Source organism: Anabrus simplex, chromosome 2 (assembly GCF_040414725.1).
Source record: "Anabrus simplex isolate iqAnaSimp1 chromosome 2, ASM4041472v1, whole genome shotgun sequence".
NCBI classification, from domain to species: domain Eukaryota; kingdom Metazoa; phylum Arthropoda; class Insecta; order Orthoptera; family Tettigoniidae; genus Anabrus; species Anabrus simplex.
This window is the reverse complement of record NC_090266.1, coordinates 606,072,498-606,095,659: the sequence shown is the minus strand read 5'-3', so window position 1 is coordinate 606,095,659 and position 23,162 is coordinate 606,072,498. Positions and strand designations below refer to the sequence as shown.

Genomic DNA, 23,162 nt, shown 5'->3' with positions numbered 1-23,162 from the left:
TAATGTATAAATATTAAAAATAACAATATATAGTGTATGGTTTCTGGAGAAGAAATCAGGCCTTGTTTATTTTAAACAGTTACTTTAACGTGGATCATACCAGAAAAGAAAATTCTACTGTTAACTTACTTCAAATTTGAACATGTACAAAGCATAAACACTCTCAAATCAAGCATAATGTAAAGAAAAGACAACAAGAGACAATAAGGAACATTTTACAAAGTGCAGGATTTAGGAAAGAGCTTGAATTGTCTTCTATTTGAGAATGAATATGTTTAAGTTGAAGTGTTATATATTTGGATTATATTTACGTATTTAATAAAGGTATGTTTATTTGGAAGATAATTGTAGTTATTTGTAAACTGTTCCCAATTCCTTTTTAAGTGTGTCTTGGAAAACATAATGAGCGTATGGGAAGAAAAGCTGAAAGAGGAACCCACTATAAGGTGAGTCAGCTTGACATGTGGTGTTTGTATGCACTGGAAAAGCATTCTTTTGGATTAGACACATTAGTAAACATCCTAACTGGTTTGACAGAAGGCAGTTCATGCTTAGAAAAGCTTATTTCAGTGAAGCTCAACTTGTAGGATTCCAGCAGGTTATAGCAGATATTTTAGGTTCAGGTGGTCAAATGGACTGTATTGTTATTGACTTATCAAAGACTTCTTATAGGATATATCATGGGAGTAGTAATGAAAATGAGGGCTAATGAATTAGACAAAAGAGTGGTTGATGGGTGGCTAAATTTCTAGAAAAGAGAACTCAGTGAATTAGAGTAGGTGAAATGTTATCTGATCCTGTAACGATTAAGAGGGGGTACCACAGGATAGTATTATTGGAACTTTGTTTTTCTTATATACATGAATGATATGAATAAAGTACTGGGACTGAGCAAGTGGCCTCGTGGTTTGGGTCACACAGCTGTGAACTTGCATTCGTGAGATAGTGGGTTCGAACCCCACTGTAGGCTGAAAATGGGTTTCCGTGGTTTCCCAATTTCATACCAGGCAAATGCTGGGGCTGAACCTTAATTAAGGCCACGGCTGCTTCCATACCACTCCTAGCCCTTTCCTATCCCATCATCGTCATAAAAAAAGTATCTGTGTTGGTGCAACGTAAAGCAACTTGTCTCCACTAAAGAACCAGAATCATGCTATTTTCGGATGACGTTTCACTGTATAGAGTAATGAATGAGTTGTAAGATTGTGAGCGAGTGTTGTGAGATGAACAGCGGAAAATGATAAGATGTAAGTTTCACCGAGAGGAAAACTCCTGAGTTTTAATTACTATGTTAATGGGGTGATAGTACCTTGTGGGGAACACTGTAAGTATCTAGATGTTACTGTAAGGAATGATCTTCATGAGGTTTAGAAAGGTTAGAGGTCTGTTCACATAGTTATGAGGGTATTTAGGGGTTGTAGTAAAGATGTAAAGGGGAGGATGAATTAAGTATGTGATAGAACCTCACTTAGAGTATGGTTCTACCATATGGGACCCATACCAGGACTACTTGATACGAGAACTGGAAAAGAACCTAAGAAAATCAGCACGATTTGTTCTGGGTGATTTTGGACAAAGAGTAGGCCTAGTGTTACAAAAATGTTGCAAACTGTGGGCTGCGGAGCCTTGGGAGTAAGGAGATGAGATGCTTTACTATGTGGTACGTTTCGGGCTGTCACTGGAGAGATGGAATGAAGTGACATTGGTAGACAAATAATCTTGAACGGAGCTTTTAAAAGTAGGAAAAATCTTGCTATGAAGATAAAGTTGGAATTCAAGAGGACAAATTAGGTCAAATATTAATCCTCTTTGTTTCTTCCACTCTTGCTAGCTCACTTTCTAGGCGTATCTCTTGATAACGTAATCTATCCTGCCTCATTTTTCCAAAACACCAGACTTCCTATTCATTGCAGTTTTTTTCTTTGTTACTGGTACACTTACTTTACCTGCTTCCTGCTGTTCACTGTTGTTTTCTTCCTGCTGCTGAACTAGTTCTCCACCTTCCTCATCCATGGTAGTTGGCACATGGACAGTGTCACTGTTCAACACTATGGCAGGATTCACAGTCTTCTTAGCAAAAATCCTGTCCATTTCCTCCGCATAATCAAAATACTTTCCACCCCTTCCAATGGCATTTTTGTTCTCTACGTACTTCATGTAGTTCCTCCCAAGCACCCTCCACCTATTCTCACAATGATTAGGTGACATGTTCATTCGCAAGTCCTCACTTAAAACCTCAGTGATGACCACCCACATCTGTTTCACATTTCTAATTTTGAAACTTCCCACTTTTGGTCTATATTTTTCATAGAAGTCTATCAACATTTTTGACATCTGAGCACTCCATTTGCACTCGGTATTGCTCATACGGCTGTGCAGCATAGATATCGACGATGTTGAAGGTACTGGTACTCCTGGCAACGCAGGAACGGATGTCGTTACTGGTACTCCTGGCGGCGTGGACCCCGAGGTTGATGGTACCGGTACTCCTGGCAGCGTAAAGACTGACGATGTAGATGGTACCGGTTATCCTGGTACTCGTGGTAGAATGATAAATTCACGTAATTCTGGAAAAAAGTAATTATTATTTTAGAAACAGGTCCATTAGTCTATAATCTTATTAGTTGAGTCATTTTATTGCCATTTACTTACCTTCCATTGAGTAGGCCTAACAAGTTGTTTAGCACAAATTATGTTTAAGGGAGATGATGAAGAATGGCTGTTTATCCACAGAAATCTCCCGTGTTATCGTGAACGCATGCGCATTGTAGTTTTTCTTGACCGTTCATGAACCATTCCAACAGCCTGCTGTTTAGCGACGGTTCCCAACGAGTACATAGCTCGCGCATGTGCTTACATCAGTTCATGAATCGATACCAAACCGTACGCAAACTGCTTGTTGGAACAAACCTAATACATATCTTATATTGTTTCACATCTAAGAAATAAATGTCGAAAATCTAAATACTTGTTCCATTCGGACGTGCAATAAGGCAACACTGCTACTCTGATAGGTCTGAAATTCAATTGAGATAAGTGTCGTTTTCTGGTGGTTTTGTATACAGACCTTGCAAACATGTTTTCAGTGCCGAAAAGAACACAAACTTGACAAAGGTAGTGACCGGATTTTTCAAGAACTGTGGACAAGGGAATTTGGATTGATGGAAAGATGTATTGCCTGCGTTCGAAAACAATTGTATTCTCCACATTTAATGAAAAGCGCCATTTTGAGACTAATTATTCAGATGTTTGTTCTATGCCAAATGAAGAAAGAGGAGACTTCGTTTCACAAAATATTGAATTTTATACAAAACAACTAGTTCTTTTGTATCATATTTCCACCCTAGGAATAACAGCAGTGCGGCTGTTATATCTGTCTCACTGCATAGTACAGCATGCATGGGAAACCGCTTTCTGACGGTGAGTTCTTGAAATAATCTTTCTTATTGATGTCCAACTCATTATTTGAGAACTTCCCTAACAAACAACAAATAATTAACGGAATTAAAGGAATGCTAGCCAGCTGAACTGCTGTCATGGATAGAATAATAAGAATGAGTGAAGAAGTTTCTGAGCAATTGAAAGTTAATTTGGATAACTTCCAGATGTATGCAGTATGTTTTGATGAAAGCATGGATGTGACCTTACAAGCAAGGATAGCTGTTTTTTTTTTTTCCTTTCTTTTTTTCAATTTTCTTGTGGAGATGTGATGAGGGAGAAACAAGTAAAATTAGACATGATACTGTACAGGCTTTTGGGCTTATGCCGTGTCAAGAAAATAAGGTGAAATTCTTCACGTTTCGTGAGAACAGGAGTTAATTACTTCCGTTGAGGCAGCCATCCACAAACTACCTACGGATGAGGCTGAGGAGTTAAGACAGGAATGTGTGAGACTCATAAGGTCCACTGTTGTACCTGCGCCCAATTTAACAAGAGGTGAAAGGAGAGCTCTGAAGGAACTTGGAGATGATTCTGAACTGATCAATCTCTCAGCTGATAAGGGTAATGCAACAGTGGTTATGGACACTGACGAGTATAAGAATAAGATCTCGGCTATATTGTCAGAGCCTGTTTACAGACTGAGCTCACGACCCCTCCACTCCCGTGTCCAATGCCACCGTGAAGCTCTTAAGGCAATCTTCAATTCCAAAAGAGGAGGCTAAATATCTGTCCCCGGGGGATGCAGTGCCACCTAGATTATATGGACTGCCTAAGGTCCATAAAAAAGATGTTCCCCTCAGACCTATTGTTAGTGCGATAGATTCTCCTACATGTGCTCTGGCTAAATACCTAAGCAAATTGCCTCAGCCACTCATAGGGTGTACTGAATCATACGTCAGGGACTCTCGTTATTTCATCAGCAAGCTGTCAACCATAACCCTTCAACCTAACGCACTTTTGTTGAGTTTCGATGTGGAGTCCTTGTTCACTAAAGTGCCGAATGATTCGGTCATGTCTCTCATTGAACACCTGTTCCCTGAGGACATTACTAAGCTATTTTACCACTGCATGACTGCCAGCTATTTCTTGTGGGGTGGGAATTTTTATGAACAGATGGACGGAGTGACTATGGGAAGTCCACTTTCGCCCGTAGTGGCTAATTTCTTTATGGAACATTTTGAGGAGGAGGCTATTGCTTCGGCGCCCGTCAAACCTATGATATGGTGGAGGTATGTTGATGATGCATTTGTGGTCTGGACAGAATTCCTGAGACACTTCATCTATTTCTAAACCACCTAAATCAGCAACATCCTTGAATTAAATTCACTATGGAGATGGAGTCGGGCGGATGCCTTCCTTTCTTGGGGGTTCTTAGTAAGAAAGAAACCGGGTGACTCCTTAGGACATACCGTCTATCATAAGCCTACCCACACAAATCGCTATTTTCATGTAGATTCTCACCACCATCCAGCACAAAAACAAGGCATTCTCATGACACTCGCCAAGAGGGCAAGACGAATTTGTGAGCCATCAAATATTCATGTGGAGATAGGACATGTTCAGAGTCGCATTCAAGGGTAGTGGTTACAGCGATTTGCAGGTTCATAGCGTCCTGCATCCAAGAGAAACGATCAAGCAAAGCTCACAGAAGGAAGAAGTGAAGGGAACTGCCTACTTGCCTTACATCCACAACACCACACATCGAATTGCCAAGGTCCTCCGCAAACACAATATATAAACTCTGTTTGGCACCGCCACTAAAATTGCTGACATGGAAAGATAATGAAGCTAAAGGAGGAAGTGTGAAGTCCATTGGCAATATTAGTATTTTTGATTTTCATATCTAATATTTATTTTCTTACAATTTGTTTTACGTCGCACTGACACAGATAGGTCTTGCGGTGACGATAGGAGAGGAAAGGCTTACGAGTAGGAAGGAAACCGCTGTGGCCTTAATTGAGGTATTGCTCCAGCACATGCCTGGTGTGAAAATTGGAAACCATCTTCAGGGCTGCCGACAGTGGGTCTCGAACCCACTATTTCCCGGATGCAAGGTCACAGCTGCGCGCCCTAACCGTGCGGCCAACTCGCCCGGTAATGATATTTATTGACGAAGTGTGTTACAATGGGAGCTTGTTATTTATATTTTTACAAATAATATTAGGTACAGTAGAGTCTCGCTCATCCGACCTTCGCTTATCCGACATTCCGTGTTATCCGACACTGGTAGACTTAATTTGAACTTTTGGTGGAGACTAAATTCAGGCACACCCGCTGTGGAGGGTGCGACCATGGGTCAAGCACTGGCCTGACCGCTGGCGGTAGGACAGTTTTTTTCTCAAGGACAGGTGCAGTGAGTCTTCAGTCATTGTTCATTGTAGTATTGGTTGGGTGCGGGTGTTGTAGTTTTCATATCCTCTGTGAGTATAGCGAGTAAATAGAAGAAAGTGATTGTTTCTATGGAAGACAAGTCTCTTTAATGCACTCAAGGGGAAATGTGCCTGCCAATATCTGGCCCCATTCTGCAGGAAAAGGCTGTGTATTTCCAGAAGGAGTTTAATGAAGGGGACCCTAATTTTCCTGCCAGTGCTGGGTGGCTTGATCGGTGGAAGAAACGGTACAACATTAGGCAGTTTAATATCTGTGGAGAAAAGTTTCTTTTCGTAAGACATCTGGAATGTTTTCGTTCAATACTGCATGTACTGTACAATGATAATTCAATAAACAAAGTACCGTAAAACACGTCATTGTTTTAGTACTAGAGTATGCTTCCTGTTTGTTTCAGTTCGTTTTCAAAGTTATTCCGTATTATCCGACATTTTCGGTGATCCGACGTACTCCAGGTCCCGTTTAGGTCGGATAATCGAGACTCTACTGTATTCTAAAAACTTACATATTTAAAAATGTATTATTTGCAGTATTTGCAAAATACAACCATGGAACATGCAATCAAATTTATGTACAAGATATATATCTAAGAAGTAAATAAATGAATGAATAAATAAATATTATGAAACATAATTGGAATTTGGAAGGGAAGTCGCAGTTGGAGGGGTTTGTAGGTTGTAGCAATTTCTTAAAGGAAAATAACAAGTGGCACAGTCAACAGTGGAGAATAATAAACCAGGCTTAAAATGGCACACTAGTTGGAAAATGTTCGCCATCCCTGCCTTAGAGGGATAACTTGTCCGTGATTGAAATACTGTACGATGTTCCACTATTTACTGTTATGTCAGACTGCACTGCCATCTGACTCAAATAAGAGAGTAATCTACATCCACTATGCAGAATCCATGTAGACCAGGTTCTGCATGTAACACACAACACTGTGTTTGACATCAACACTCAATTTGACACAAAAAAATATACATACACTTGTACGAGTCACAAGATCTACAAGGCTCACATCTCCATTCATGACACACGGAAACAAAGTCTTAATACGTAAGTAAGTCAGTCGCTCCAGGGCCAAAAATATCTCTTATATACATAGTGACCACGTCGAAAGAGCATCTTTGAAGGCAAATGGTAAGCATGTATACACTGCAGAACTCCTAGCACCTTTCAATCAATGATACCTACCCTCTTTGAAATAAATTTGAGTTCTCATTGTCCTGATTGGCTACTGTCTAGTTTATGTCTTGTTTTTAACCAAGCATTCCAAACTGTATGATTCATCACTTCGTTGTTTAAAAGTGAGTCTTGCCTGTCTTTCCGGATATAGTTTCCTCATTGCACAATGACTGGTAACATTAGCTCTTGGTAATATATACAATCAGTGTCAAAATAAATATAAAGTTACATCACTTTTTTATACTTTCACATTTCTTAATAGTAAAACATGCTCATAATGACATACTCTTACATATTGGCATAATGTAATTAATTTACATTAATATTTTTTTATTAATTTTTGTAATCAGTTAAATGGTGGAGTTCTCATTTTTATAAGATCAGACATGCTTATTCTTTTCACCTTGGGATGGGTCAGCCCCTTGATTTGTAATAATTGACATCCTGACAATTCAGTAAGGAAGAAAAAAATATGTATTTTGCATTACTTAAAATCCCTGAGACATGCTAATCTGTCTCTCACATAAGGTTTCAGGTTACATATTGTACCAGTAACTGACACGCACTCATTGACGTGTGTAATTGAGCATGAGGGTTTCACTGGGTGTGTGTGGTCTTATGTTAGGAGATTGTACAGAGAGGGAGTAAAAGTTTGCATATGCTGGCCACACAAACTTTATTAAAATCACTCAAAGTAGACGCTTGGCCTATCATTTCCTTGAATATTTTTCAAATTGGACTCTCATCCACACTTAATACTCAATAAACTGATAATAGATTGGGCCAATCCTATTAGTGACAAATATTTAGAATGAAGGTCACCAATGAAATTAGTAAAATCTCTTCTTGGTATAATTGATTAACTCTGTTAAAGAGAGCTCATTCTTGAAGTTTATAAATTACAGCATTAATTAAGATCACCTTGAAATAATTAGTCATTTTAAATGAATAATGTTCATTCTTGAAGTTCATAAATAAAGACATTAAGTTCACTTTGAAAAATAAAGATCATTCTTGAAAATGGAACTAACAAAATTAATTAGAGTTCCTTGCTGAAATGATTAATTGGTGCGAGCAAATAAAGTTCAGTCTTGATATGCCTATCATATTTTGAGTTTATGTTCATTCTTCAATTAGCTAACTAACATAATATGGAAATAAATAAAGTTCTAATTAGTAGAAATGTTAACAAAGTGGCTAAGTTTCAATGTTCCCACTCGTTAGCAAGTTTGTCAGTACGACGTAATATTACACTGGCTTTAAGAAATAGCAAGTCATTTGAAAAATTGGAATGTATGAGTTTGAAATCATATTAAATAAGAATCAGGGTTGCTGGAAAGTTTTAAAGTGACTTGCTGAATTGAAAATTACTTGATAAGACACAGTTCACACTATTCTTTAATGACACATATGCATATCACCTTATTGAAGAACTGGCTCCGTTTGAGTGTGTCCTCACAGGCTGTAGTACCATGTCTACCATGGATCAGGAACACCATCACCACATCCCTCGAAGTTACCACATCCACCATCCACCATGTCTCAAATGCCAGGAGTTCACACGATAATACGGGCGGTCGGAGGATGTATGGGGCGTTGGTTTACACACACCACTTTGAGTGATATTGCACTGTTCATTCCAAGTAGTACGTCTAATATGCGCAGTAATTTGCACCAAGTTCACTAATAAAGTGATTGACTTGTCATGAGACACTGAATTTACTAAATTTCACTTGCCAGTTTAATGAAATTAAATCAGTTTTAAACAAAGTCTAATGCTGAGATAATTGAACCTTCACAGTACCCTGACTGCCAGGTTAATGCAGTTCAAGGAAATTGAAATAAAGTCTATTCATTCAACTTCACACGTGATCTTAGTATAGGATTCAGTCAATGTTACCGATGCGTTAAGAAACAGTCTACTATCACGCTATCACCACAAAATATTAAATAGTTAATGGCACTGTCTTTACTTCTAACCATGAAGTATTAGCCATGTGTTTTCCACAAACAAAGTCCTAACTGGTTACTTTACTCGTAGAAGTTAACACGTAGACTCGTGTTAATTTATAAGTTAATTAACATTTCTACCACGCATGGTATTAACATGTCCGATGTCTAACACTTGTATATTATAAGTCACGCAAAATATATAAGTATTTGAAAAAACTTAGAATGCAGGATTTATACCGCTGTCGGAGTTAGAGTTCTCGGCTGTACCTTGTGGGTACTTAGTTCGATGTTCGAACTTGACACTCGCGCATAAAGTTGAACTTTACTGCCGGCACAACCTCGAGCAGCAGGTTTCTATTATGCTGTACAGTCCTCTCGCTCGTCTCATATACCTGGGCTTGACCCTAAGCATACACATCATTGAAATTACTTGATATCTTGACGTTGCAATATCTCCTTAAATAAAATAGTTAATAACATGAAATTTGGACATGAGCTATCTGTTATTGTAAGCTACACAGTCCCATTGTCCGTTAGTCGTTATCTCATCTGGAAGCAGAGATATAAAAATAGCTTCCAGGTAGTTCTGTCTGACTTGTGGCCCACACGATTCGTGATGTCGTAGTCGTGTTTTAGCACTTCAAAACTTCATGTAACTTCTCCTTCTGATCACCCTCCAGACCAGTCATCTCAGCAACCGGGCGAGTTGGCCATGCGCAGCTGTGAGCTTGCATCCGGGAGATAGTGGGTTTGAACCCCTCTGTCGGCAGCCCTGAAGATGGTTTTCCTTGGTTTCCCATTTTCACACCAGGCAAATGCTTGGGCTCTACCTTTATTAAGGCCACGGCCGCTTCCTTCCCAGCCCTAGATGTTTCCTATCCCATCGTTGCCATAAGACCTATCTGTGTCAGTGCGACATAAAGCAAATAGCATTAAAAAAAAGTCATCTCAGCAATCTCCCTTATCTCAATTTCCTTATCTTCCTTCCTTTTGCAATTTGGGATATTTATAACATATTTCTCTTCATAACATTCAACAAAATTCTCCCCTGAATGTACTTCCTCCTCTTCTAAAAACTGGATATGACATGTTTCATACACAAACTTATTCTCCTCTACAGAATAGACCAGTTGAACAGGCTTTTTGCTACCTTCAGACCATAAAGTCGCATAACCATTACCAGTCTAATTTATATTTTCTCTCATTTAAATAGCTGACCCTAAGATGATGAAATAAATCAGATTTGGCACAACTAAATAATTCTGCTCCATGATCCCCCTCCCATAATCTTAACAATTATCTTATTTATAATCCTTTGAGACCTATTACCAACTGAAGACATAATAACATAACTACATTATATACTGTACAGGGGCATTTTTTTTTTCTTTCTTCAGTTTTACATCCTTTACTCTTGATATGTTCATAAGTTATGCAAGATGGTTTACTGCTAGAGGCAAATAATGTGTTAAATTTCTCTCCTTCAACTACTACTTCAATAGTGGAATTAAGTAATATACTCCTCACATCACTGTCACTTGAATTTAGGGCATTTAAAAGATCTGGCTCCTTGTGTACATCATAACTTGTCTTAATCTTCATCGCACATGTGGTAACAGGTTCCTGATTATCGAACAAGTTGTCCAACCCATCATGGTTGATCCTTACTAGTTTAAATACTCCCTGTTGTGAGCAATCATTCTAAAAGGATTTCTACGCCTTTGTTCCCTATCCTCATCTTCTCTTCTCTTCACTGTCCGTCTGTTTGGTTTCGATTCTGTCCTATTCTCGTGTGGTCTATTTTAATTTCCTTCCCTTCTGCCCATTTGATTATCATAATTTCTCTGTTTTTTATCCCTCCTCTGAAAACCCTGGTGATAATATTTTTTTTCTATTTGTTTTACGTCGCACCGACACAGATAGGTCTTATGGTGACGATGGGATAGGGAAGGCCTAGGAATGGGAAGGAAGCGGCCATGGCCTTAATTAAGGTACAGCCCCAGCATTTGCCTGGTGTGAAAATGGGAAACCACGGAAAACCATCTTCATGGCTGCCGACAATGGGGTTCGAACCCACTATCTCCTGGATGCAAGCTCTCAGCTGCACATGACCAACTCGCCTGGTGATTATAATTATTAGGCCTGGAATATTCCCTTTGACTGTACTGCCTTCCCTCCTGATTTTTCTGACGGTTAGATGCTTCAAATGATCTCTCTGGCCTAGTGTATCAAATCTCTCAGTTTTTCCATCTCTCTAACTGTTTCGACCTTCTGCGTTAATGCTGCTGATCTTGCTTCCTCTGAAAAGTGGCCTAATAACTTTCTCAGTACATCCTTCTCCAAACAGTTTAAATTCTGTGTCATCTACACAGCTCTAGAAAATATTGTCATCTTGACACCACCTTGAGCCCTGTATTTCCCATAATGAATTTTATCTTTGCAATACCTTTTATATCTCTGTTCCAAATCTGAGCAAGAAAAGCTATCTCAATTTCTCTTAAACAAGTTCTATCCTCCCTCTAAACATCATGCTATAGCTTGGTCTCACCCATTAAGTCATTAGATATCTTGTCCACCATGGACCAGAATTTACTGAGGAATACTAATCATCTCTACCACCAACACTTGAAATATTTCTCAGGTAATGTAATTTACCCCAGTTACTTTTTTCTTGTACACTTCCCATCACTAATGAATACAATGAATTATACAGTCGGTTGAAAGGCACTCCGGGCATTAGGAAATAAACTTGCATGATATGGTATATCTGATGAATTATTGTTGTAGTAAAGTTTGGAGCTTTACTGCTGTATGAAGACTGTTTATAACCTGGAAAAGAGACGACCCATACTAAGAAAAACCAACTTTTCAGAGTTGTCAGAAGAAAGTTTTCTACAAGGAAATCTAATTACCAAAGCCATAATGAACAAGGAACTAGAATTAATTGAAAATAGGTTAGAGTTTCCCACAGATTAAAACTTATTAGTGTCCCCAATGCACAGTTGCTTATAGTTCTTAGATGTTAGGCTTCAGACTCTCTTCATGTAATTGTAGGCAACTGTGTTCACGACTGCAAGACAAGTGTGTATAGAATTCTGCAAAGAATTCCTGCTGCCATTGCAGCATTTACAAGGCATTACATTATTTTTCCTACATTAAAAGAATGCCCGAAAACCATTCAAGACTTATCAGTTATCACACTTTTCTGGTGATGTAGGAGCCTTATATTGCAGTCATATTAGAATATATTGAATGTTGTGTGATATAAGAGTCCTGTCTTTCATTTTTCAAGCACACTCACATACTTTCAAATTAAATCTATAACAACATTTGTCTTACATTCATCATAATAACGTTTTGTTACCTCTTATTTGACATGTTTATATCTGGAGGTCTGCGCTAACCATAACCTTTAATAATGTCATCCATGTGTGAGAAAATACTATTTCAGCACACTGCTAGGAGTGCTTTATATAAAGAAACAAAAGACACTCATTGCCAAACGTGTTCAGAAATCTAACGGAAACATGTTAATTTGTCTTTAACATTTGTTTTGTAACAAATGTTGGAAATATGTTCGTGAAACAGGGTACTTTTAACCAAAGTGTTAAAATAATAACAATTGTTAGTTAAATTCATTAAGTTAAATTTAACACAGAGTTGAAGATACTGGGCCTGAGTTGTTAATATCATGTATTGTTCCACCTAAGTCTGAAGTCTTGCAGTGCTGATTAATAAAAATACAGAAAAACTTGCTAAGAATACCACCCTGTGGATCACTGTTAAGTTTTGTTGTCCATTTAGAAGCCTTGTCGTTAACTGTTACCCGCTGTTGACAGTCACTGAAATAAGAACCAAAAAACTTTAGCATGACTGGGTCAAAATTTAGTTATTCCATCTTCTTTATTATAGTCTGAATTTCTGTAGTGTCAAAGGTGCTACTGAAGTCAGGAATGATAAATATAGTAAGCAGTTGTTTGCCCATAGTTTTTCTGATATCTTCAGTAACCTTCAAAAGTGTAAACCTTCTTAAATCTAGATGCATTAGGTCCAAAAGAACATAATCTATTTAGGTACTCCAGCTCTTGCTCATTTACTGAGCATTCAATGGCTTTAGAATGTGTGGGGAGTATGGACACAGGATGGTAATCAGAGGGCGACTGGTGGTCTATTTTTTTTTTAAAGTGTGCCAGTATTATATTGGCTATTTTCCAGACAGTAGGGAAAGTTCTCTTCAATAAACAATAATTTAGTGTGTGCATTAATACAGGCAGGACAGCACCCATAGTATAATGAGTGGGTAGGGTGGTGAGTCAGTGCCGTAAAGCGGGGTAGGTTGAATATTATACTCCACAAACTAATCGTTCCATTCATCAAATTTAGTATTGGGAGTTTATAAGGTCAACATTTTGAGTCACATTGGGTCATCGTGGTCTTGGTTTCATCATCCAACCATTTTCAAGAACGGCAAGAGTCCTTCGTCATTTAGAGGCATGTTTCTAATATGAGTTATTTAGCATTGAATTAAACAAGTTAATTTTGGCCGAGGCATTACCAGACAAGTTTTCCGTGTGGTTAGGGGCGCACAGCTGTGAGCTTGAATCTGGGAGGTAGTGGGTTCAAACCCCACTATCGGCAGCCTCGAAGGTGGTTTTACGTGGTTTCCCATTTTCACACGAGACAAAGCCTTAATTAATGCCACGGCCACTTCCTTCCCACTCCTAGGCCTTTCCTATCCCCTTGTCCCCATAAGACCTATCTGTGTCGGTGCGACGTGAAAAAATAAAAATTCGGCATTGCGTGTCATTTAGATTGTCTATATTGTCCCACAGTAGTTGCTGTCATAATTGAAGTAATCAAAGTTTGTCCTTCATATTTCTGATGGTAATGATTTGTACTTTGGTGCTTTAAAGAATCAGATAGATAGATATATAAGGTCATGGGTCGAAATGGATGGTACAGGGATTTATTCATGTGTTATTACTTTACCTCTGTTGATCGTTATCAGATCAATGAGTATGTGTGATGAGAACAGTTAGATTCATATACATCATTCATGGGTTATAGTGTGAGTATAGTCATATTGCAGGCATTAAACAAATCTACTATCTGATTAGTACATGGGTCATATTGAGCAAATTAAAGTCACCCACAATAATCATGCTCATATGTGGCCTGAAAGTCTAGTAAATATGTTTAGAATTCTGTCATGTTGCTTGCCCCACACAGTTGATGATGATGATGATGATCATCATCATCATCTCTTTCAACTAATCCACAGCCGTAGAAATGTTCCCAAATTTGTTAGGAATGTATAATTACTTATGTTTTCAGTTCTGCACATCCAAACACATTTAATCCTATAACTCACATACTTGAAGACACGTTTGAAGGTATTCACATAGCCAGCAATTCAACACACATATGTATTACTAAATCTCAAAAGAAAAAATTAATACAGAAATAACTTGCACACAAAATTAAGGCATGGCCATAGTTTTCAGCAATTTTAACCTTTAGAATCGGACTCCATTCCTCCAACACTCAGATATGTCTTCGAAGACACACGGACAACCATCTAGTAGTTTGGATGGAGAGCAAGTCAGCAGCTAGTAGGAGCTCACTGTCCAGAAACACGTCACGCGCATGCGCCCCAGTATTGATTTCCTACTGAGCGAATAGAATTCATCACCATATCGACATAATAGCAGATCACAGATTAAAATATTTTGAATTGTAGATCGCACCAGTTTGTAGGCGCTCCAAACAGTGGACAATAAAGGGGAATAAAATCCCAGTACACAAGTCATATAAGTTCAAATAAATATAGTTTCCCTTATTCATGTCACAAACCAGTCATCTTTGAAAGAAGTCTTTCCTCTTATTTTTAGGTCATGCTACTGCTGAGGACCTCTGGTGGCATTTTTGCAGAACTTGAAAGACACTGGTTTGGATGCAAAAACCTGAAGTTTTTGAAAGATCTAAAGAAGTACTTGGGTGATACACCTTCAGATCCGGAGCTGTTGGATTTTGGTACCTACTCCTTGCATACTGTTCATGGTGCATACAAAACAGCACACAACAACTCTGAATGGAGCATTCACTGATTTATGTGCTCTTTGATCCCAAAACCAATCGATTGGACGATTTTCTTAACACCGCATTATTTTCAACATAATGTTACAAAAGAACTGATCAACTTCACACAAACAGTACTTGTTTTGTTTCATGGCAATGCTACTTTAGGAGGTTTTTCAATAAACAAAGAATGCCTAATAGAGAATCTTCATGAAAATAGCTTGATTGCATGGTGTCTGGTGTATGATGCAGTATCTGCAGGTAGTGGAGTATTAGCTGTCAGTGTTTTGAAAAAGATGATCCATGCATCCAAAAATGCATCAACATTGAGAAATAAAGCATTAGACAAGTATAAAAAGAGTACAGAATAACACGCACCCTAAAGAAGGTTAACAGCAGAAGGAATAAAACATATAGAATTGTAGATATGATGTATTATTCAGAGTGCTAAGGAAGAGGCGGAAGGTCTGGAGAAAGACGTGAAAAGACTGAAAAAAAAAAAATACTGTTGTAAGTGTGTGAACCTTTTGAGTGTAAGCTATAGTCATTGTGAATTGATAATAATTCACAAATTTGTTGCAAAATGTATAAACTATATAGCATAGCACACAACTTTTTGTACATTACATTTGCCGTGTTACAAAGCATAAAAACTGCTGTATATAGAGTAACATTTTTTTTTAATGATGCATATAAAAGTGATTGATTTCATGTCTTTCTTGTGACTTATTATCTAGAACAAGTTTTTACTTAGAATAAGCTTGGTACAGAATCTATTCAAGAATGGTTTACTTCCACAGTGTATGTTGTGCTCTTTCTTTGACTGTGTCTATTGGATGTAAGTGTTAACAAAGTGATCCAAATAGCCAAAAGTGCATTGTCACTTAGAAACAGTGATGTTAGATAACTTTTCAAGTATATATTTTGTGTGTGTAATATGCCATTGTAAATTGAAAACAGTTATGAAGCTATAAATACAATTATTTTTTTCATTTATATAAAACTGGCAATTTGTCAACCTTTTTGTCTTGTAATTGTTGTAATAATCTTACAGGCAATTCTGTATTCATTGGGATTGTAATTGTTTTTCCAAAGCAAGAGTTGTATAAATTTTCTAAATTAAAGAGTTCTAAAAGCAATGGGTTGAGTGGAGGGCTGTGAGGGGAGTTGGGTGGCCCTGTAAAATACGAGGGTAATCCTAAAAATAAGGTCTCATATTTTTTTTATAAATACAGAACTCAGTTCGTGTGGCTGTTGATCACAATATTGTGAAGAGTGTTTCCCGCGCTCGCATATAAACATGCGCACGCCGTGCTGAGGCACTCAATCTTGGCTTGGCAGCCGTTGAGAATGGAGCTCCCATTGGATGTTCCCGCCAAGTGCAAAGTGCGCGCGGTTATTCGGTTTTTGAACGCAAAATGTACTGAACCGATTGAAATCCATCGCCTATTGATGGAAGTGTGTGGCGAGTTGTGAATGGATGTCAAAAATGTTCGTAAGTGGTGTAGAGAGTTTGCAGCTGGTCGGACTGAAATTCACAATGAACAAAGGAGCAGGAGACCGTTAGTTTCCGTCGAGACAGTCGTGAAGGTTGAGGAGCAAATCATGCATGAAGATCGGCGGATCACCCTGGATGATCTCTGCACTTTGGTTCATGAGGTTTCCCAAAGCACTGCTCACAGAATATTAATGGAAAAATTGAAATACCATAAGGTGTGCACAAGATGGGTGTGATCCACATTTTTGTCTGTCAGTGCATATTTCTCAAAATACAATTGTCGTAAATGAAGATTTTAATTTTTTCTAGTTTTCTGCTGGATCAGCAATAATCAGAGATTTTGATTGTTTGACAGTGGTGGAGGGAGTCCACTCAGCTGGTGCTGTCAGCAATTACAGAGAAAATCAATTCACTGGAGTTAACAACTGCAAAGTCACAGTGCTGGAAATTTTTCAGTGGGTCTGTGGACTTCCTATGGGGTTAAGAGAAGATAATGCTACCGCATAGGAGCAACAGAACCTCATCCTATCCCCACCCTTTTTCTATCTTTCTATGATAAACACAGCTCTATAAGGGGAGTAGGTATAGGGAGCAGGGGAACTTCTAAATTATGGATCCAAGAACAAATGAGACTGCAAGAAATAGGCTGTCAGTGATAGGTAGTTGAGCAAATAGGCATACAAGCACTGATTAGTGTAACTGCAACAGTAATATTCTATTTTCATGATTTTATTGTAACATAAATTCTTGTGAAAAAATGTATATATTATTGTTTTTCTAACTAAGTACTTTTTTAAAAAATAGGTCTGAATTGGGTAGAATCTCTCTTGATCGTGTTTTCCAAGAGAGGGAGAGCCTTAATACAGCAATTGTTTATGCTATTAACAAAGCTAGTTCAGCCTGGGGAGTTACTTGCCTAAGATATGAGATTCGTAAGTATCTTAGAATTAGTTGATTTTGTTGTTATTTTAAAAGTCCTTGTGAGTATATATGCTCTAAAATAGATTAAAAATATGAAAGATTTAAAAAATGAAGATTACTTGATAAATATTATACTATAGACATTGCATTTGTTAAAGGTGATATCAAATTGCCAGCACGAGTGCAGGAAGCAATGCAGATGCAAGTGGAAGCTGAAAGGAAGAAGCGTGCTGCCATTCTAGAATCAGAAGGCACAAGAGAGGCAGATATCAATGTTGCTGAAGGAAAGCGAAGGGCAAGAATCTTGGCCTCTGGTTGGTAGTCATATGGATATTTGGAAAAGGTTTTTTTTTTTCTTCTTTTTTTTTTTTTTTTCCATAATCTACTTGCACTGTGGATAGGGACAGTAAAACAGTAAAATGAAGTCTCTACATACTCATGCCCAGTATGACCTTTCTGAGTTGAGGCCAACAGAAATGTTGTATGCATGCTTGATAACTCCTGATCTGTTTACTAGATACCATGTAATCCTGAATACCACCCACCACTGAATAAGACTCGCACACCTGAATTTCTAACAACAAAATTTGGAGAAAAATAAATCATATGCTTGCTTACCAATTTTTATTTTGTTTCTGGAAATGTCACAAAATTGTTCATTTAAAACACTTTACAAGTAATAAAAACACTAAAAACTCCATAATGTACAAATCAGCTATGATTCAACGTCATCAGAACTACCACCATCGGAACTCTGATCACTGTCACCTTCCCACACATAGTTGTCCTCGCTACCATCCATAGAATTTGAAATTCCACATTTCTTGATACTTTTCCTCACCAAGTCATTGGAGATGCGATCCCATGCAGTTTTTTATCCATTTGCATAGAAGTTCCACTTCAGGTTGTTTCACTCGTCCAGTTGGTGTCAGCGCGTGATTGCTGGTAGAAGCCACCCACTCGGTGTAGAGCAGTTTCAATCCAACTTTGAAAGGCCGGCTCACGTGTACATCCAATGGTTGTAGCATAGAGGTCAGGGCTCCTGGAGTTATTACCAGATCAGTTTTTCCTTTGCTTATCAATCCGTTCACAGCATCTGCAGTATATCCACAATAACTGTCAAGCACAAGCAGGATCTTCTTCTGCAATAAAACTCTCGGGTGACTTTGCCAAACACACTTCACTCAGTCCTCAATTAACTTACTGTCCATCCAGCTGGATTCTTGAGTTCGAACAAAAATGCCAGACAACAAATTTCCTATCAGAAGTGTTTTTCTTTTCACAACCACATTCGGAGGAAATTTGGTTCCGGCAGCTAACATGCATAACATTACTGTGCAGTGTTGCTTTTCGTTACCACCTGTCGTGAAAATAACGCTTTTAGAGCCCTTAATGTGAACCGTATTGTCTAGTGGCATTTTGAATTAAACGGGCATCTGATCAGCATTCCCGGTTTGAGAAAGCGAATGGTAATTTTGCTTCCGCAAACAAATAACGTGGCAATGATAGGCCGTCAACTTTTCTTCATAGGCAACATGGAGGTGATGTGAAATAGCTGTATGTCTTTGCATACACAGTCTGGCTCTTCAATAAAAATTCCGTATTTATCCACTCACGGCTTGCAGAAAAAACCTCCTTTTTAAGTTCCCTTGCGATCTCTAATAATTTTAGATGACACATTTCAGTCAATACACCATAACCTAGTTCATGTCTTTGTCACGTAATTAATAAGTAGTTCTTCAATGTCAGGAAACTACGCACTTTGCCCTCAAAACGTTCTTCTACCACCATTACTTTTTAATAACATTTCCTTCTTCATCTTCTGATTGCAAATACATGATTCATCAATACGATATTTTCTGCCGGTGGCACAATTTCCAATAATTCCATATTCCGTTACAACTTTAAGTTCCTCACTCACAGTAAATGATCACAAATGTTTTTTTGAATTCATCACTTGTTATCACTGATGCTTCTTCAATCAGCACACGAAGTATTAATCAACTGTCAAACCCTATGCTTCCTATAACGCAGAAGTGAGCGATGCAGCAAGATTTAAGTCGTTGCCAATTCGTGTGACATGAAACCACTATTGCTGTAGTGACATGTCTTTGGAACAATGTATTATGAGACCACGATACAAAAGGCTTGAATATGACTCACCCAAATTTAAGGAGCAATATTTCTGTAAAAAAAAAAAAGAGTGCGGGTGGTATTCAGGATTATACAGTATACTGCGGGCTGTTTGTTTTATTTTGATGAACAGTTGTTGCTGTGCTATGTGTAGGCATGTTCTAATGCTTACTCTTCTATGTTCATGTGGTGATGTCATCAGTTATGCATTCAGTTGGATAGAAGCTGAATATTTCAGTGACAACTATTAATAAAGAGAATGCGAAACAGAAAGTCTTTGTGGCTCAGGCAGCAGCGCGTCGGCCTCGCACCGGTGAATACCGTGGTTTAGGTCCTGGCCACTCCATGTGAGATTTGTGCTGGACAAAGCGGAGGTGGGATAGGTTTTTCTCCGGGTACTCCAGTTTTCCCTGTCATCTTTCATTCCAGTAACACTCTCCATTAACATTTCATTTCATCTGTCAGTCATTTATTGTTGCCCCAGAGGAGTGTGATAGGCTTCGGCAACCGGCACGTTTCCTATCCTCGCCGCTAGATGGGGGCTTCATTAATTCCATTCCTTACCTGGTCGAATGACTGGAAACAGGCTGTGGATTTTCATTTCAATGTGAAAAAGAATTCCAGTTGGTCAAACATAATTGACAATGTAAAAGAACAGTTAAGACATGAAATCTTGTTTTACCATCAGGTAGGTTTGTATAACCCTGAGTGAAATACAGTCTGGTGGCTTTTGTAGATATATTTGTTATCTGTGTTGACATCGTGTTGCAGTAGAAGTCCATTATAGTGAGAATTCATAACGGCGAAAAATTTACTTGGTATAACGGATTGTCGTTATATGCAATTTTTTAAAAGTTGGGGAAAAACTTACACACATTAAAATAGGTATGGAACGGCAATCCGTTTGTTCAAAACTTCCTTTTTTGCAGATTTCCATACTACAGTTTATGTATAAGTTATCTTTGTAATACCGAGACAACATGAACGTGTATGTTCAATTATATTTTGAAAAATTTGAGTAGAACCACTCCAGTGGTTTCTGTGGCAAAAATGTTTCAGTTTTCTTATTCAAACGGTCATCTAACATAACTTCATATGTACCATGAAAACATATTTCAAGCACCAGTAGAGTAATGATAAACTTTTCGCTATAAATTACTTGGAAATTGCCTTTCCGAAATTTAACCGGACGCGAGAAAATACAGTGAAACCTCAGTGTGTTCCTCATTAAGACGTTCTCTCGCTTAGCATGTCGTAAATTCAAAGTCCCGATTCTCATCCATTAAATCTATATAAAAATACCTCACTTATCACGTCACGAATTTTCGCTGTTACCACTTAGTACGATCACATTTTGCCTAGCCCTGAAAGTGTTACTTGTCATCACTTTAAAAATGGTAGATAGCCTTTATCTTTCACATTACGCGTGCATACACGACGTAAAATGCACGCATGCTGGCAAAAGAAAAACATATCAAGCTTTTACACATTCGTGTTGGATAGGTTTTATTCCTGTGTCCAATAGTATGTTTTCTCGCTTAACGCATTATCTTCCCTTGTATCCTGCAGAAACGCCTAACAAGGTTTCACTGAATAAACTAACCTCCGAAATCGGTCATCCACTCTGCACCGTATTTTGAGGTGTATCACATTCTTGCTTAATTTCAGTACATAGTTTTAAAATTAAGTGATTGTTAACTTCAGCCTTTATTTCTAACAAGTTAACTACTGCTGTCGGCCACGTTATTTATGCATTTATTACGGAAACATGTACTCATTCATTTTGAATTGTGCTTATAGAACACCAGTCGGCGAGTATTACTAATCGACTCCGATATCGCCTTCGAGTTCCAATGTCGACAAGAGTGTTCGCTAGTGCACATAGCGAAAAATCTATACAGAAGATGGTCGATCACATTCAATATAATCGCTGGAGTGCGTAAATATCATTAATTAAAAAAAGACGCAGGCTTAATCGCTCATAATAACGGATGCATCGGTGAAAGGGTTCTCTCTGTAACTGAAGGATAATACACAATTTAATATAGGAATTTTGAAGGGACAGATTAAAGCTGTCGTTATAACAGAGTTCTTGCTATATGCCTTACTCGCTATTTTGTATTTTGAAATATTTGTACTGTTCATATTATTAGGTGTACTGTTTTCCCAGTTAATGTGATTTATCTATTCTTAATTTAACTATTTGTAAATACAGTGAAACTTTGTTAGCGCACTCCTCATTAACACGCTTTCCCGCTTACCCCGTCGTAAATTTGAAGTCCCAATTCTCATTGTATTAAATCTATATAAAAATACCTCACTTATCATGTCACGATTTTTCGCTGTTACCGCTTAGTATGATCACATTTTGCCTGGCCCTGAATATGTTATTTTTTCATCGCTTGTGGATGGAACGTGATTTAACTCGGGTAAGAGCTCTCGCTGCAGTTGCCTGATAATGGAAATTCTTGAACTTCGCAGGATAAATTGCACCATCAGGATCAGGCCATTAGCCTCAGAAATGCTCAATTTTTCGTGGTGATTAGCAGTGAAACTACAGAATAACACAATGAGCCTGTTTGTGCTTGTATTTCGCATTCCTTTCAGAAGTTGGAAGTGTATTTTGTGTATAGTTTTACAGTGAAGGGTACCAAATATTTGTCGCGCGATAGCCTACATCTGGAACATAATTGTGTGCAGTTGACCAGCATGGTGCATATTTGTCTTGTGATAGCCTAATTATGGATATGGGGAACGTCGTGAAATTCCTTACTAATGAAGACAAAATTAATGTCTGTCAGCAAGGCGACTGGCATCCACATCTTCAATCACGCAGAATTGGCGTGAATGTTAAAACTTGCACCTTCTATTTTCAACTCGATCACTCAAATTGGTCTTGGTCGGTCGAAGTTTTCTTCTGTTCAAAATGGCGGCCAAAATTCATTTTGTTGTAGTCACACATGGCCATGTACAACCTCCAAGTCATTATCTTAGTGTGTGATCAGAAACATATTGTTTAATAACCAACTGGTCCGAAATAAAAGGCTTGTACTGACATTTGTTTCAGAAAGGGTGTGATCTGCAATAATACTTTGATAGTTTTATGGGACTGGTTCAAATGTTCATATTTGTTGTGTGGTGTTTTTAGCACTTTTCAGTGCACTATTATTTTATAAGTCCTAGCAGAATAAGTTTTCATATTTGTTCTCTCGTGTTTCTCACACCTTTTAATACTCTGTTCTCATAGTTTTTACTGTACCCCTGGATATACGAAATAAAATACCATTATGTCGGAAAAAATCGTATCTAGTGTTTTCATATCCCTGTTGGATAGTTTTTATTCGTGTATTCAATAGTATGTGTTCTCACTTAACACGTTTGTTTTCCTTGTCCCCTGCAGATATGTCTTAACGAGGTTTTACTGTAGTCCATTGTGAGTTTTTATTTCTTATGCACAGTACCTCTCTATTGATTTGTCACTGATTCATCTAATTCTTGCTTTGGTTCTCCTTCACATTGTGGACTATTTCTTCCAATGAGTGATCTAACTTGTTTATGTACTTCT

The 23,162-nt window shown here is 38.0% G+C and overlaps 1 protein-coding gene across 2 annotated transcripts in view; it reads left to right on the top strand.

Annotated features, from left to right (window-relative positions):
* Stoml2 (stomatin like 2) overlaps positions 1–23,162 on the top strand; it is a 119,104-nt gene that overhangs the window by 62,048 nt on the left and 33,894 nt on the right. For both annotated transcript variants that reach the window (XM_068225825.1, XM_067139234.2), the window contains exons 5-6: positions 17,348–17,475; positions 17,623–17,778. In XM_068225825.1, coding sequence (XP_068081926.1) covers positions 17,348–17,475; positions 17,623–17,778 — 284 coding nt within the window. The remainder of the gene's footprint in view (positions 1–17,347; positions 17,476–17,622; positions 17,779–23,162) is intronic.